Consider the following 18,347-nt stretch of genomic DNA (forward strand, 5'->3'; position numbering starts at 1 on the left):
GCATGTGGGATCTTCCCAGACCGGGGCACGAACCCGTGTCCCCTGCATCGGCAGGCGGATTCTCAACCACTGCGCCACCAGGGAAGCCCTACCCATTTTTGATAATAGAAATCTGAAGAGGATTTTCACTTTTATGGAGAAAGGCAAAAAGCAAAAATAGCATTTACCATTTGTTTTCCAGCGAGCCATTAGAGAGGCAGCAGCACCCCAAGCAGTGAGTGACATCGCCCAGCTCCTCCGCAGGAACCATACTCCATCTCAGCATCAAGCCACCAGAGCTCTGAACTGTGTCTCTGAGTGTCTGTGCTCTACCTTGGCTCATTTTGTGCATCTGTTAGGTTTCACAGGAACCCTCTACTTTGGATACCAGGGGAAACCTGTATCTGATCAGGACCTAGTATCCAGAATATATAAAGAGCTCCTATAACTTAACAACAAACAACCCAATTTAGAAAAAAAGTCTAAGGATTTAGACATTTCTTCAAAGATGCTATACAAATAACCAACAAGCACATGAAAAGATGCTCAACACCTTTAGTCATGGGGAAAATGCAAATCAAAACCACAATTAAGAGTAAGATGGCCATGATCAAAAAAAAGGAGAAAATACCAAGTGAGGATGTGGACAAATCAGAACCTTTGCACATCATTGAGGATGGAATGGAAAACTGTTGTGGCTGCTGAGGAAAACTGTTTGGTGGCCACTCAATAAATTAACAGAGAAATACCATACAACTCAGTAATTTCACTCCTAGGTATACACCCAAAAGAAATGAAAACAAGGACTCCAACCAATATATGAATGACATGGCAGCAATATTCCCAATAGCCAGAAGGTGGAAACAACCCAAATGCCCATCAACTGATGAATGAATAAACAAAATGGAAACATATTCAGCTAAGGAATGATGTACACATGCTACAACATGGATGAACCTCAAAACACTGTGCTAAGAAGCCAGCTAAGAAGAGCCACAATTCATACGATTCCATTCACAGGAAATATCCAGTACAGGTAAATCCACAGAGATGTAAAGTACATTAGTGGTTACCAGGGACTGAGGTAAGTGGGGAATGGGGAGTAACTGCTTAATGGGTGTGAGATTTCCTTTTGGGGTGATGAAAATGCTTTTCAACTAGTTAGAGGTGATGGCTTCAAAATACTGTGAATGTACTTAATGCCACTGAACCACATACTTTAAAATGGTAAACTTTATATTATGTATATTTTATTGAATACCACAATTAAAGAAAAAATACAGATGATTTGAACCCTAAAGAGACACTGGGTATAAAAGAATTATTGTTGGGACTTCCTTGGTGGCGCAGTGGTTAAGAATCCGCCTGCCAATGCAGGGGACATGGGTTCGAGCCCAGGTCTGGGAAGATCCCACATGTCGCGGAGCAACTATAAGCCCGTGCGCCACAACTACTGAACCTGCGCTCTAGAGCCCGCGAGCCACAACTGCTGAGCCCGCGTGCCTAGAGCCTGTGCTCTGCAACAAACAGTAGCCCCCGCTCCCGCAACTAGAGAAAGCCCGTGCACAGCACCGAAGACCCAACGCAGCCAAAAACTAACTAAAAGAATTATTGTTTATTTTTAAAACTATAACAGTGGTATTGTGCTTATATACTAAAAGAGAGTCCTTATCTTTAGAGATGCATGCCAAAACAGGGAATGACATGTCTGGATCTGGGTGGGAGCAGATGGGGCGGGTGGGGAATATGGAACAAGGCTGGCTGTGAATTAATTTTCAGAAAGTTTGTCATTTTCCATAATAAAAATTTAAAATACCAAAGCAGCTGATTTTCAAAATTCATTAGTACTAGGCACTGCTTCCCTTTCTTGCGAGTGACTTTCAAGGGTAAGGGAGGTCACAGCTGGGTCATACAGCATCCACATCACACCCAACAGCAGTTTTCAAAAAAACCACCATCAGAGTCTCCACCTGCCCATGGAATCTTTCTAAAAGCTGATCTGCCACCTCCTCCCTCCTCCCCTTTCTCAACAGTCTCTCTCTCACCCACTCAACTGGGCTGCTTTTGGGGATGCAAATGCCAAGATGGAGCATGAAACAAATGAAGAGTGAAAACACTGGCACTGTGAACCTGACTTACTACTGACTAGACATCAAATCCTCTTCTAGACCAAGTGATTTCTAAGTAAAAGTTTGAGACTAAATTCAAGGAGAACCAATAAAATTTCCCACTAACAGATAATTCCCACTAAAAGATGACTAAAACTGGAAGGAGTTTTAGCATTTCTTCTACCCTTCCTTCTTCTGAGTGGGAACAAGGTCTCTCAGGGCTGACCCAGCACTTTGCCTACTGTTCCCAGCAGTGATCGTCAATATAATACAATTGTGTGATTTTCTTTAAAGCCCAGACATATTGAGAAATGCATCTTTAATACTATCTATCTATCTAGCTAGCTAGCTAGCTGTGCCATGCGGCTTGCAGGATCTTAGTTCCCTGACCAGGGATTGAACCCGGGTCCATGGTAGTGAAAGCGTGCAGAGTCCTAACCACTGGACCGCCAGGGAATTCCTAAATACAATTTTTAAAGAATTATAAGTTTGGTTTTGATCAGTTCTATAGTTATAACAATTGACAAGTGAATCCTTATAGTCATAGACAATTAAATCTTTAATATTTCTCCATTTTATTATTGCTAAGAAAATATGTACTCAGTAAATGACATTTAAGCATAAAGTATGTGGCACTAGCACAAAATCTGTGGGGGACATGAGATTGAGCCACGAGGACTGGCGAGCCTGCTTGTCTGTGTGCTGATATGCGGGTGAGAATGGGCATCAAATCAGAGCAGTATTCAGAGCCAGGAGCGCGTTTAAAAGAATAATGTAAGTTTTATTTTAAAACATCAGTATTGGGAATTCCCTCGTGGTCCAGTGGTTAGGACTCCGTACTTTCACTGCTGAGGGCTCAGGTTCAATCCTGGTTGGGGAACTAAGATCCCGCAAGCTGTACGGCGCAGCCAAAAAATTAAAATTAAAAAAAAAATATTTTAAAATAAAACATCACAGGCTTCCCTGGTGGCACAGTGGTTGAGAGTGTGCCTGCCGATGCAGGGGACGCGGGTTCGTGCCCCGGTCCGGGAGGATCCCGCATGCCGCGGAGCGGCTGGGCCCGTGAACCGTGAGCCATGGCCGCTGAGCCTGCGCGTCCGGAGCCTGTGCTCCGCAATGGGAGAGGCCACAGCAGTGAGAGGCCCACGTACCGCAAAAAAACAAAAACAACAAATAAAATAAAACATCACTATTTTCAATAGTGGAAAATTTAATTCCTTGCTTATTAAATTTATAAAGAAAAATTTTAGACACCAATTTAAATATGTGAAAGGGATACACAGTTTCTCAAACTCCTTAAGACAGGTGGCCATAAAAGGGCCCTGAGCTGCACAGCGGTTCTCAGAAAGTCTGGAACATGTGAGAAATGTACATTCTTGGGTCCCAGGCCAGACCTGCTCAGTTGGGGACTCTGGGAGGGAGGCCTTGAGTGATTCTAAGGCATATGGCATCTGGGAATCAACAGCCTACGCCATGGCTTAAGATGGAAGAACGGCTCTGACCAGAAATAGACCGTCCACCTCTTGACACCACCTGCTCCCAGCCACACACAGGGCCACCAGGTTTGCCACATCTGGACCACCTGTGACAACCAAGTTATTCATGGAGAAAAGAAGAATGAGGCCTGAAAAACTCTTAGTTACTTAGGAGACATCGGGCTTGAGGAAGAAAGCATTTTAAATGGGCAACTGGTTGCAAACTTCTCCATTTATCCACAAGTGGCATGTTACCTATTACTTAAAAACAAAAAACTCTCAGTGGTTAGTCTTCCCTAGAAAAGGTTGCAGATATTGTTTGTCCATTAAATTTGGGGAGGAGCAAGGGGGAAGCAGAATCACATGAGGTGTCTGTCCCAGGTCTCTGTCCCTTAATAGCTCAGTAAGGAAGGATTCAGAGGTCAACACAATTAAGCCTTCTGTTCCCCACCCTCTTTCCAAGAAACTATCTCTGGGCACAGAGAGCTACTTTGAGCCAGCAGCTTCTGATTCTACTGCTTGGAGTCCTGTAGTTGCATCACGACAGCCCACATGTGTGGACAGCAAGCACTCCACATGCCGGGCGAAGACCCACTGCAAAGACGTCTGAACACCAGTTCCAAGGACCCCAAACTCCTGAGCTGACTTAACAGCCAGCTGGACTCCTACCCTTCACACTGCTCCACAGGACTGGGTGGAAAAAGGTTCTCTGTCCTGTGGTTTAAAAGCCAAGCTCCCTTAGGCTCGTCCATGTCAGAACATCCGTGGAGCTATGTGCACGGGGCTCCAGAGGGCTTTCAGAGCAAAGAGAACAGGAGACTAGCATTCTCCCCTTCCACCATCAGATATTTTCAAGCACACCCCTGCCCCAGGGGAGGGCACCGCCATTGGACAGATCAGCTGGGACAGCCCCCAGGTTGCTTCTAGGCCACACCCAGATGTCTACAAAAGGTGAGAGTATTTTCATCTCTCTAGATAAGTAAGTCCCCTACATACAAACCTTCAAGTTGCAAACTTTCAAGATGCAAATGTGCATTCCATCAATGTCAGGCGTGGGTGAAACTGCAGCTTGCCCTCCGTCCCCTATTGCTGACGATCCTTCAGCTCTACCACCTCCCACCTCCTCTCCCTCCTCCAGTCAGCAACTCTTCTTACCTGTTCACTCCATGCCAGCCCCTGTATGCCAGCTGTTGTGCTGTACTACTGTACTTTTCAAGGTACTGTACTGTAAGATTTAAAATTTTATTTTTTGTGTTTGTTTTTTATGTATTATATGTATGAAAAGTTATTATAAACCTATTAACAGTACAGTACTATACAGCCAATTGTGTTAGTTGGGTACCTAGGCTAACTTTGTTGGACTTATGAGCAAATTGGACTTAAGAACGCGCTCTTGGAATGGAACTTGTTCATATGTAGGGGAGTTACTATATTTAGAAATGCTTCTCTCTTCAGATGGCTCCTCCGAATCACATGGGAGCGAATTCCCACGGCCAATTCCCCGGTATCCTGTAGCACTATTCAGTTTCCTATAGTTTATAAATGCAAACATTTCTTCAGACAAAAAAATTAAAATTGTAACAGTCAGAGTGAAAACCTTGAACACCACGCTTCATAAAAGGACAGCAGAGGACCTTTGCTCGAGTTGTTAGCACCCAGTAACCCATGGAGGACACTGCTTACCATTATTCACCTGGCCGTGGACGGCGGCGGGGATTGGCACCACGTGAGTCCCGTTTTGTGTTACAGTTTTTATTGGAAGCTGGTGCTGACCTAGAGGTGCCTGCTGCACTATGGTGACCGTCTGGACAGGGGTGGTCTGTGACGTCTGAATGATCCGGCCAGCGGCACCTAGTGTGGCATGGCTAATCGCAGGAATAGGTTCTACTTTCACTAAATTCAAAGAAAAGGAAAAGAGAAGAAAATGACACCAACTAATATTACTGGGTAGCTTACAGAAATCTCACTAGTTTGAAGTACAACAAACCAGGCGGCGAGCAGCCCTGCTCCAGCACAACATTACGTAACATGTTAGCAAGGGTGTCAGGATGAATGAGGCTGGCGGGTTTCTAAGAGCTTAAAAGCTGCCCGAAGTGACTGCTTCCACTGCTCACCTTTTACTTCTCTGTGGTCTCCATTCTCTTGTGGCTCTGCCTTAGGGGGGGCCAGCACGGCCGCCTGAGTGACCACGGCCTGTCCTGCGACGGTGTACGTGTTTGCCGGGGCCAGTCCGGCCACGCTGGTGACAGACACCGCTGGGATCTGGTGGACGACGTGAACCGTCTGCACGACGGGCTGCTGGGAGGTCGAGGTGGTCACGGGGGCGGCGACAGTGTAGGTAACAGGCTTGATCGTCGGTGGCAGTGGTCGCTGCACGGCGATTAAGACGGGCTGACTAGACAGAGGTGAGCCTACCGAGGACGGGAGTGGGGGTGAGGCTCATACATCCCAAATCAACTAACTACGATCCCTCACTAGCAACATGCAGACTGATTTAAGAAAACAGGACATGGCCCCTTTTGCCTGGTAATAATAAAGTCATTCATGATGAAAGAAATGACATATTTAATGGGGATATTTAATGTATATCTAACTGCTAAAAAGGCAATCTCTGCTTTGTTTAGATTTCTTTTCCCTTTTTCTGGCCACATCATGTGGTATGCGGTACTCCCTGACCAGGGATCGAACCCGGGCCCCCTGCAGTGGAAGCACAGAGTCTTAACCACTGGACCGCCAGGGAAGTGCCTGTTCAGATTTCTTACAACACTTTTTCCCACAGTTCTCTCATCATGAAAAAGAAAACCTCAACACAATATATGGGAAGAAGCTGCCCAATGAAGCCTGAAGGAGGGGGCCATGTTCCCCAAGATCAAAGTCTCCATCTTATGATGGGTGCAGAGGAGCAGGAAGTGTGGAGACAGAGCTGGCACCCAGCAGCTCTGCCAGTCTCTGTTCTTTCTGATTTGGGCTCCAGCAACAGGAATGGGGGCTGGCAGGGGGTGTTGCCAGCATGGCCAGGAATTCCAATATACCAAAATGCACATTTTGCCAACCAACTAGGAACCATAACAGAATTACTTTGGACACATTTTCACACTACTTTTTTTTTTTTTTAATTCCCCAGGGCACATATTTTTATTTTACATTGCGACTTTGTAAGTACACTGAGAAATGCTCACCTATTCATTAAATAGACATTTTTTTTTGCTGCTAATGTCTACTTCGTCTAATTTATGTAATTTCTTTATGAGGGGAATCTTTTTCATAGATTTTTGAATGATGAAGCAACTAAGAAACGGGTTAATTCTAAAATTTTTCAGGCACCTACACAGAGTCATAAAAGAATGTTGACTGATTTTTTTTTTAACGCAATTAATTTTCCAGAGCCTATATAATAACATTCAGGTACTATGCAGAAAGTATCAGGCACAAGTGCAAAGGATCCAAGGCCTCTTGCTATTTCTTCTCTGATGAGACTGGCTCACATGCTTATCTGACCCACCCCACTCCCACCACACTTGCCCTCTGCACATCTCACCTGGTGCACTCTGGGCAAACCGTGCCTCCTGGATGACAGCGAGTTTGGGCTGTGAGGCACCAGGCTCGGGCTCCAGAGGGGCCGGTGAACCTTCCCTCGACAGGCTCTCAGGGGTCTGGGCGCCACTGGAGTGAGCAGACAGCACTCCAGCATGATTGGGAGAGGCTGGGGCACTTCTGTATGACCAAAAAGAAGACAGTGGATTTTTACAGGTAAAACACTCATAAAGCTGCCTTGTTTTAACAGGCGTATTTTGCAAAAACAAAGGTGTCATTTATCTTCTGCCAACCAACTACAGTTCCATAAGTCTTACTTTAGGTGTGATGCCTGTGACCTGAGACGGACACTCAGCAAGGCTGGCATGGCTGTGACAGAGCCACTGTATGCAGGGCACCGCTGCTCCACACCCAGCACAGGCCGCACAGCATGGGGTGGGACTGGTTGCTTCCCTAAGCAGCTCCCACCCACAGCCAGGCAGCAGGAGCCAGCAGCGTGCAAGCCGGCTGGGGCTCAAGACTTAACGTTACAGTCATTTCTTTTTTTGTTTAAAAACAGAAATCTACTAATGGAGCTAAAAATATGGATTTTAAAATCAGGCAATTAACACCGTATAAACCAATCTTGAGTTTAAGCAGCTAAGATGTAGCTTTAAAGAGCTTTTCACATCCAAGAAAAAGGAAAAAACATTATTCATCAACGTGGCATCGTGATATTGCCGACTCATCATATCGACAATATGCATTCAACGAAGCAACAGTGTTACACAGGAATGAAATTTAAGTAAAACTTTATATTCTGAATTGTTTCAGACCACTAGAAACAAAAATACATGGGTGGCATCCAACACTTTTTTTTTTTTTTCCAAATCCCCAACCCAACATTTAATCATAATGCATTTGGTAATTCCTTCATTTTCGAAAGGAAAATTTACCAATACATCAAAGGTAAATTTACTGACCATTAAATGAGGTCTTTTTGTTTGTCTTTTTTCCTTACCTAGACGAGAGCGGTCCCAGAGGGGTTCTAAAGCAAGGCACGCCCCTAGGCCGTCTTTTCCTAAAAGCCTGCTCTATTAATTTGCTTTCAGAGGCAGGATCTATCCTCCAGAATGAGCCTTTGCCTGGTTCTTCCTGGGAACGTGGTACTTTGATGAAATAACGATTCAGAGAGAGATTGTGGCGAATTGAATTCTATGAAACATAAAAAAATACGTAGAATTCATATATTTCTTTGCTGAGAAATAAAAATGTGCCCCAGTTTTAGTGCCCTGCAAAGGTCCTGCAGCTCTGCTGGAAGGAACCGGCCCTCCCCAAAGTGAAGGAGGAACTGCGGGGTGTGACTACTCAGAGGCTGCGACGTGGCTTCTACAGAGGAAAAGACACAAGGACACAGGGCACTGTGAACAGCATGGCAGGATGGGCACCAGGAGGCAAGGAAGGGAACTGGGGAATGGGGAAGGGGTGAGAAATCTACACCACACGGAAAGAGGCTATTTCCAACGGGAAAAATGTCAACTTCCACCTTTTTACCAGGTAGGAAATCAAGGGCTATCACTGTGACCTCTCCCTGTTTGGAGAAGGACAGCGCTGAAATCCACTATTCCTTTAAAATACTTTTTTGAGCACAAAATTAGCTTATAGAAACTGTCACAGCCTTTAAAATGAATTAATCCAGCATAAGGTATTTGGCAAACCAGCAAAGGAGAAAAAATGAGCCAAAGTTTGAGAAATATTATTGACACCATCTTCCCGTAAAAGCACTTCTATATACTTTGATTCTCAGAATAATATTGTGAGGCACATTGAGAAAAATTTTCTCAATTCGTAAGTCCATTCTTCTTTCTATTACAAAAAGCTCAGCTCATAGTTTACACGTAATTTGAGGACAGCTCCCTGATGCACCGAAATCTGAGACCTACGAAAGGTCAGGAAAAGCTGGATGGAAGTCCTGCATTCAAATCCTTTCGGCATTTACACTAATGCTTAAATTTAAAATTAATAAATTAAACTATTAAAGTTTCAACCCAAACTAAAATTCTGGCTATCCAAAAATCATTTCTAAGTTCTCCAGCTAACTTTCTAATAGAACTGCTAGTCACGACCTGAAATTCTGAATTCCCAGAGGTGGCTCAGAAATCAAAACATGTCAAGTACTACTTTACAACCAATCTAAGGGACTATTCAAGAACCAGACCAGTCACAGGCCATGACGAACCACCAATGCCTGTGGATGTCAGTCACCTCACTGGCAACATGAAGGGACAGGCTAAGCTATGTCTGTGATTTGTGAGATTGTTTATAAGTAGATGTAGTATATTAGATTTAGAATATATGCATAACCACAGATACTTGCTATGACGTTTTATCATAGGGTTTGGCTGATAACCAACCAGCACCTACCAATCCCTCCAGAAAATCGAATCTGTTATTGGTGCCCCCACCAAGACAGAGAAGGCAATCCTTCTCCATCTGCATTCAGACCTTTCGAGTGTGGAGTAGAAGGCAGATTCTAAGAAAAAAGACTGAGAAAAGCCAGCCCAGATGATGACACTGGAGGACACTCTCACTGTGAACTGTAGGTGAGGGTCCAGAGTTCCTGACTGTGCCATGGGAGGCCGGCACCCAGATGGGAGCTCAGAAGTGACCACTAAGCCACAGTGCTAGGTGACACGTGACAAGGGAGGTGCCGAGCCTCAAGTGAAGGCTGGAACTGAACTGACTGGGGTGAAGTAGGTTCACATGCATGTTGTTAGGAGGAGAAAGGGAGGTTAGCACAGTGGGAATCTGGAGGCAGGAAGTGCTACTTCAGGGGACTGGGCACTAGGATTTCTACCCACTGACAAAGGTCAGGACCAGGATCAGCAATACAGCTGTTCCGTTAACCCTCACACCACAGACAAACTGTACAGTTAAGTCCTTAGGTCAGGGAGTTGCTATTTTCTGTTCTGAAAATGTAACAGAACCCAGTCTGCACCAACAAAAGAGGGTCTAACTTCCTCTGCGCTCTGACAACAATCTCACAGACAAATGAGCCCAATTACTGGTCACCTGTGATTCTCCAGCCAACAAGACTCTAGAAAACATGAAGAGGTAATAAGAGATAATTAATGTATACACAGAAAAAATTGTATTTCTAAGGTAATTTAAGGCCTTTGTAATTTGATCAAACCAAGCTATATACATTTAAACCACACTGATTCAATTCCAGTGACTCAGAAATTATTTTAAAGTATTCAGAGAGAAGGCAGGTTATTATTTAAAACTAAATACGAAGAAAAGGATCTGCAATACTGTGCACATTCTCTTTCCCCGCAATTCTCCCCAGTAGGGGCTAGTTCCCAGAACCCAGCTGACAAAGGGGAAAGGCGCAGAGCTGATCACTCGTGCCTGCTCTGTGCTGTCCTCCCTGAGCACCTCCAGCCTTCCTGCCCGTAACCTACACTTCTCATGGGCAGTTTGTGTCTGTTAGTCCCACTCAGCACTGAGCATTTGCCAGTGTGTATTCAGCATAGTAAGGACTTGTAAAGAAATTTAAGGGAAGGACCTTCCAGAGGAGAGTCCAGTGTGCAGGGTGCGGGTGAGCACAAGTCACTCCCTCTACTTTCAGAAACCAGCTCTGGTCCTTTCAGAGGCCAAGAGCTCCAGAATTCTCAAACTTTTCAGTCACAACAAATACCTCAATTCTGAGCGGGGTAAAATTATAAGTCATAACAAAGTAAAACATTTTGGCATAAGTATGCAACCAAAAGAGATATGCCATCTTTCCAGCTACTGTTACTCAGACCATCTTGCTTTATCCTCAAATTTGCTCCGGATTAATCAAAAAGCTTTTGGCATGGGTAGACTGCAAAATACCGAAAGTTAAGTCTGAAAGGAACCATGGATTTCCATTAAGTGCTCAGAACTGGCGTGGAGGGAAGTGTCCACAGGCGTCATCTTAGGAACTGAGGCAGAGCAAGGGGCTCAAGCACTGGGACCTGAGCTCTGAGAAGCATGGCACTGCCACCTCCCCTGCCCCACTGGGGAGGGCAGGATGCAGTCTTCAAATTCACACTTGAAAAATGGGCTGTTCTGGTTGACAGTTTTTTTTTTTTTCTCAAAAGAAAAAGGATATGGGTCTTTTATGAAACAAGGTTGCAAAATAGAAGGCTTTTTGTTTTCAGCCAGGAGAGAGGGAATGGGAATGAGCCTTCCGTGTAGAGTCTGTAAGGGCAGTCCCTCAGGATGGGCAGCTCAGAGAGTCCCATGACAGAAAAGGACACATGCGGGCATGCTGCGGAGAGCAAGGACTGCTGAGGACAGGAATCTGAGTGCATATCCATGAATTAAAGGAGGGCTGGAGCAAGAAACCCCTTTCCCGCTAAAATAGCTCGAGCAGGAGGTGTGAAATGTCCCAGGAACAGCCTTACACAGGCAAGAGGCGCAGTCACCCTTACAAACCTTTATCTGGACAGAAAAGAAGATGTTTCAATAAAAACAAGCGTTAATGACAGTTCAGTAGAGAGGGTGTTTATAACCCTCAGTTCTAAGTGGGCTGTGAAGTCACTTCAGGAGCCAGCAGCAATCAGTGAACTCAGGGGTCACCTCCACAGGCCTCGCCTCTCTGTGATCACGGCCCCTCCTGACTGACTCACTCCCCAGGACCCCGAGGCCAGGAGGAGGTCGCCCTTCAGCCTTCAGTCTTCTTTAGCAAGAAAACCCTGTGATGCACGGAATCAGTTCTCCCATAAATGGATGCTACAAAGCACAGGGAAATACGACCAGAAGGGAAACACACCATTGAAAGTCTGGCCAAGCTTTTCAGAAACACTCACTCCCATTACAACCCAGCTCACTGGCATTTCAAATGATCAGAATTCTACACACAGCTCCTGGACAGGACACTCTGTGACAGACCTCACCTGCCTGTGCCCAGGGAGCTGTGTGACATGGACATGGATACAGACTGTCGTCTGCTTCCGCTTCTTTTGTTTTTCGTTTTCTTTGTAGCATAACCTCAATGTTACAGATTCAAATACGGTAAGTACTGCTGGGACCTAATTGTACATCATCTTAAGAGAACTGCCAGGTAGCTGGATACGGAAGTGTTCTCCCGAGCCACTGTTTCCCTCATGGCCAACTAAGAAATGCCACCTTGCTGTGAACAGGAAGGCGGGCAGGGCACAGATGCTCCAGAGGTCAGGAGGATAGGCTAGGTCTCATTTTGTACCTTTAGTCTTTACATGACTAAAGACCCCTTACAGAGGAAATAGTCAGGATTTGGCTGGAACACTATTTTTATTACAACACGTTTACACATCTGCAGGTAGAAGAAAAAAGTATTTACCCTCTGTTAAACAGGATGGCTTACCCCCCTACCCCGCCCACATCACTTGATTATGGTTATGGTTCAACAGATGCATTTTTCAAAGGATCATTTACTCATTAAGCCTCAAAGGAATTCTGTAGCCATTCCAGGTTACTTAATAAATTCAAAATATGTAAATGTATGTTTCTTCTCTCTTTTGTGATGCTTTTACTAGTCCATACTTCAAACTTACCCTTTCCCATACTGTCTGAATTAGTGAGGTCCTGCTAAACACCTAGTAAATGGCCACACATAACACAGACACGCAGAACAAGGAAAAACATACACAATGTAGAGGTTTAAAAATTAAAGTAAATTAAAAAGCTGAACGATAGAAATACTATGCACCAATTTCAAAGTGTCCTCTGAGGAGGCCTGGATTCACAGCCTAGGAATAGGCTGGAAGTACAGGTGGACAATTGAAACAGGGCAGTGCTGTGTTCATCTGTTTTGTATACTGGCCAACTGGAGGAGGTATCTTTTGAAGAAAGCATTCCTCAGTAAAACAGTTTGAAAACCATATCTGTGCAAACATCAAAAAGCTACATATATCAGCAGACGTATAGCTAAGGAAGACAGAAGAATGCCAAAGTAAATGGATGGACAGGATTTTTAACTCTCCCTCACTTTAGACACATGAACTGCACTGGTCAAAGAGAAACATCTCAAACGATCCACACCTTTCCCATCCATGGAGACCATAACAGTAAGAAACAGTGCTGAGATTTCTTCTAGAACCACTATTCCTCCCACTCCGCGCTAAGGAGGTCAGAGACAGTGTGGCAACAGGCCTCTTCCTTTCTCGGCACAAAAGACCCTCACTCATCTCATTCTACCTGTGCCCCAGCTACATACATAGCAGCTCAATTCTCTTCTCATTTGCCAACCAGCATCTATCTACAAGACATGTAACAGAAACATTTAATAACAGCTGAAATGGATTTACCTGCCAGCCCTTGTCCGCAGTCCTGTAGTAGGGATAGTTTTTCGTGATGTGCGTATAAATTCCATTTAGGGTGAGTTGTTTATCAGGAGCCATCGTAATTGCTTGTACGATTAATTGTGCATAGGAATAAGGTGGCTTTGAATCATCCTGTGTTTAAGTTAAAAAAAAAGTATTGAAGTTATCAAAATTTTTACTAAATTTACTAAAATTCAGGATTCTTGACATTTTTGAGCATTCCTATGATAATGCTTAGTTTTCCTTCCTATAAAAGTAATCTAATATGATGGGGGGAACTCCCTGGCAGTCCAGTGGTTAAGACACTGCGCTCTCACTGCTGAGGGCCCAGGTTTGATCCATGGTCAGGGAACTAAAATCCCACAAGCTGCGTGGCAGGGGGAAGAAAAAAAGTAATAAAATATGATGGGAAAGCATTTGGAAAATTTGGAGGAAGCAAGTGGATGCATGTACAGCAGCATAAAAAAGAACATTAAAACCACATAAGGAAAAAGTCCAAATGGTAAAAACGAAAAGAATAAGAAAATGAGAAAAGCTGCCTCACTTCAGGAGGGTCCACAGCATGCATATTAAACCATGCCAGAGGCCCATCACGTGGCTCTAGCAGACAAATGAAGAGCTGGGCCAGGACAGTGGTGGCAAAGAGTGGAGTGAGCCACCCTCTCTCAGGCCCCTGTGGGGGTCCTCATACACACAAGGAGATGGGGCAAGAATGCTGAACACCCCAGCACCAGAGTGAGGACCACTCAGAAACAAGTGTCCATCAAGAGGCTCCTCCTGTAAGAAAACGCCACGCAGGGGAGAGCACCAGGAGCCAGACGCAGGGTTCCCACACGGGGGTCCAAGGCACTTGGGCAGGCATTGTTCAGGTGTGCAGGGCTGCCATGCACACCACAGGATGTTGGCATTCCTGGTCCCAGCACACTCAAAGCCACCAGTGGCTCTTTGCCATTGTGACAACTCAGAACCCCATACACATGCACAAGGCCACTGGGGAAAGGGTGTACCTCTGGCTGTGAACTGGGAAATACATATATCAACAGAGAAACCACAAAACCTAACGTTGAATGTAAACAGTAAGCTGCAAAAGAATACATTCAAGATGATACTCCTTATATGAGGTTTAGAAATGAACAATTTAGATATTGTTTAGAGATAAATACAAATAGGCAGACAAGCAGAGGACTGTAGGATGGGTGAGGAAGGGAAGTGAAGTGCCAAAGAACGGAATGCAGGCTTCACCTGTACAGGCTAACTTTAGTCCTGACAGCTGGCCGTGGGCATGTGCTCTACACTGGAAGACTGAACCACCTGTTATCCCAGCACCCCACTTTTATTTACTTTTTTTATTTTTTAAATTATTTGGCTGCACCAGGTCTTAATTGTGGCACGTGGGTGTGGCCCGCGGAATCTTCGTTGTGACGTGCGGGATCTTTAGCTGCATCATGCAGGATCTTTTATTAGTTGCGGCATGTGGAATCTTTTTTAAGTTCATGTGGGATCTAGTTCCCTGACCAGGGATCGAACCCGGGCCCCCTGAATTGGGAGTCTTAGCCACTGGATCACCAGGGAAGTCCGTTAGCACCCCACCCATCCATTCATTCATTCACTCATTCATTAATTTATTTATTTATGGCTGCACTGGGTCTTTGTTGCTGCGCACGGGCTCTCTCTAGTTGCGGCGAGTGGGGGTTACTCTTCGTTGCAGTGCGCGGGCCTCTCATTGCGGTGGCTTCCCTTTGCTGTGGAGCACGGGCTCTAGGCGCACGGGCTTCAGTAGTTTTGGCACTCGGGCTGAGCTGTTGTGGTTCTTGGGCTCTAGAGCGCAGGCTCAGTAGTTGTGGTGCATGGGCTTAGTTGCTCCACAGCATGTGGGATCTTCCAGGACCAGGGCTCGAACCCGTGTCCCCTGCACTGGCAGGCTGATTCTTAACCACTGCACCACCAGGCAAGTCCCCAGCACCCCACTTTTAAACAGCTGGTATTTCCTGAGCACTTGGGCCAGGCTCTGACCTGTCTGTCCCCTGAGTGAGCTCACGCTGAGTTACAGGAAAGGGACGGTGGAATGGCTGAGCTGGAGTCCATACCAGGTGAGAGTACAAAGCCTTCCTCACTGCCTATGCTGCTGTGTTTCCTTGTTATCTTTCTTCTATACGTTTCAATTTTTTAAAAAAGCTTTTTTATATTGAAAAACATAACACAGACAGGAAAGCCCATAATACATCCATATCAGGTAAAAACAAATTTTTGTAAAGTGAACAACAGTACAACCAACACTAAATCAAGAGAGAACACAGCCCACGTCTCAGAAGCTTCCTCGTGCCCCCTCTGCCTCCCAGAGAGGCCACCACTGTTCCTGACATTTTATACTAATCATAACCTTACTGTGACTTAAGTTTTACCATCTAAGAATGCATCTTGAAACAATTTAGTTTTGCCTGGTTTTAAACAGGCAAATGGACTATGGACAAAAATGGAATCCAACAGAGGGTGCCCCTCTGTGTCTGCCCCTGCCCATCACCCTGTGCAAGAGGCTCCTGGCTGCTGTGGAGAGACAGTGTGCAGCCATGGCTTATCCATTCCCATGGCTGTAACGTGTCCTATGACACAAATATACCACATTTTATAAATACATGAAGTAACACTATGCCTGGTTTTATTTTATTTTTTTCACGTAGCATTGTATCAAGAGCACTTCCATATCAGTAACTATGCCACATAATATTCCCTTACTTAATCATTCTTTCCTCAGGGGCATTTAGGTTGCTTTCAATTTTGTTTTATATGAACTTTTGTTTTGAGATTTTTGTCCATTTCCCTTAAATGAAGTCCTAGAAGGGGTATTACTGGGTCAAATAATAGAAATAGGCAGGGTCCTACTATGGGCCATCAATAATTACCATCCAGGGACTTCCCTGGTGGTCCAGAGGTTAAGAATCCGCCTTCCAATGCAGGGCATGTGGGTTTGATCCCTGGTCAGGGAACTAAGATCCCACATGCCGCAGAGCAACTTAGCCTGTATGCTGCAACTACTGAGCCAAAGCACCACAACTACTGAGTCCGCGCATGCCGCAACTATTGAGCCTGCGCACTCTGCAGCCTGTGCTCCACAACTAGAGAGAAGCCCGCGCACCGCAACGAAGAGCCTGCGTGCCACAATGAAAGATCCTGAATGCCACAACGAAGATCCCACATGCCACAATTAAGACCCGATGCAGCCAAATAAATAAAATAAATAAAATTTTAAAAAATAATAATAATTACCATCCAAAAGGGGGACTGATGTGTCCTCTCTAAAGTGTATGTTTGTGTGCATATGTGTTCACATGTACATTCAGACATGTGTGTGTGTGCAAGCTTCAGCATCTGGGACAGGAGGACTAAATCCCAAGAGTGATCTCCTAGGACACCAGGCAGTGACCTTGTGAGGACCAAGGGTTCAAGCTCTCAGCACCTGGGCCCATAGCTGCCACCAAAGAGGGCCCAGTGCTGAATGACCAAAAGAATGCATCTCTAGTGCCCAGCACTGAAAACATGCTCAGCAATGACCCAACATCCACGCAGACATGCACTTCTCAAAAGGCCCTGGGGGGGTGTTCCTTGACATGCAGGCAATGAAGTGAGGACAGCTGGCTCTCCAACAGGCCCTGGGTTCTGTTTCGAGGCTATAAAACATTTACCTTTGGGCTGTCTCCACCTGAAGCTTCCTTCTCATTTTCTGGCTGTGAGTTGTCGGCCATTAAATTGAGGTCAGATGGTATCACACGGCCCATTTTGTACCCTGAAGACCCTGCTCCCCGGGGGCTGGATGGACAGGAGTTCGCAGCACTGTGGACGAGAAAAGGTTGTTCTTATCAGTCTATGGTAAAACGTACATCACACTGTGTTTCAATAACTGACTCTTATTTCAAGGAAAACAAATTTTAAAAGTAAGAGAACTCCAGCATTTTCCATGGAAAAATGGACTCATTAACTCTGTGAAATTTAAGATCACCCTAAGAAATCAGGTATTTGCTTCCACATATGTCATCTTAGGAACTTACCAAGGACACAGAACCATGCATGATGGCTCCAGGGCTCAGCCTGGTAGAGGGACACAGACCACTGCTCTGCTCGCCCCCTCCCACCAGGGAGCTGAGGACAGACTGCGACAAAGGACGTGGCTTCCAGCTACACCGGAAAGGTCAGGGGGAGTCTGAAGAGGGGGACAGCAGTGAGGCTGAAGACAGGACGCACAAAGAGGGGCGGAGGCCGTGTATACAGACATGCAGGCTGTAACGGGCTCACAGGGAACACCCAGAAATCAGAAACAGGAACCTGTTTTCAAACATGCACTTTTTTTTTTCACAAGGTAGGGCTTGGCCATGACGCTGAGAATGTTCTGATTCTTGATCTCTGCTGATTAAGAGCCACATTCATTTGTGATAATTCACCAAGTTATGTATTTAACTTATTCTCCCTTTTCTGTACAGTATTATACTTAACAAAAGAGAACAAGCTACTGAAATGGAAGGATGCCAAGATAAGACTGTTTTAAAAATCCAGGGCTTCCCTGGTGGCGCAGTGGTTAAGAGTCCGCCTGCCAATGCAGGGGACATGGGTTCGTGCCCCGGTCCAGGAGGATCCCACATGCCGCGGAGCAGCTAGGCCCGTGAGCCATGGCCGCTGAGCCTGCGTGTCCTGAGCCTGTGCTCTGCAACAGGAGAGGCCACAACAGTGAGTGGCCCGCGTACCGCAAAAAAAAAAAAAAATCCAGTAAGTTATAGAACAGTATGTATGGCTAGATCTCATTTACGTTTTGGACTAAAAAAAAGTCAAGTGGGCTTCCCTGGTGGCACAGTGGTTGAGAATCTGCCTGCTAATGCAGGGAACATGGGTTCGAGCCCTGGTCTGGGAGGATCCCACATGCCGCGGAGCAACTAGACCAGTGAGCCACAACT

The 18,347-nt window shown here is 45.4% G+C and overlaps 1 protein-coding gene across 2 annotated transcripts in view; it reads right to left on the reverse strand.

The window, feature by feature from the left end:
- Window positions 1-18,347, reverse strand: part of FOXK2 (forkhead box K2) — a 71,589-nt gene that overhangs the window by 6,625 nt on the left and 46,617 nt on the right. For both annotated transcript variants that reach the window (XM_024130060.3, XM_028499251.2), the window contains exons 3-8: window positions 17,088-17,235; window positions 13,393-13,539; window positions 8,097-8,290; window positions 7,101-7,276; window positions 5,677-5,973; window positions 5,246-5,455 (exon numbers count right to left, since the gene is read on the reverse strand). In XM_024130060.3, coding sequence (XP_023985828.1) covers window positions 5,246-5,455; window positions 5,677-5,973; window positions 7,101-7,276; window positions 8,097-8,290; window positions 13,393-13,539; window positions 17,088-17,235 — 1,172 coding nt within the window. The remainder of the gene's footprint in view (window positions 1-5,245; window positions 5,456-5,676; window positions 5,974-7,100; window positions 7,277-8,096; window positions 8,291-13,392; window positions 13,540-17,087; window positions 17,236-18,347) is intronic.

The sequence above is a fragment of the Physeter macrocephalus genome, chromosome 14, assembly GCF_002837175.3.
Source record: "Physeter macrocephalus isolate SW-GA chromosome 14, ASM283717v5, whole genome shotgun sequence".
Classification (NCBI taxonomy): Eukaryota; Metazoa; Chordata; class Mammalia; order Artiodactyla; family Physeteridae; genus Physeter; species Physeter macrocephalus.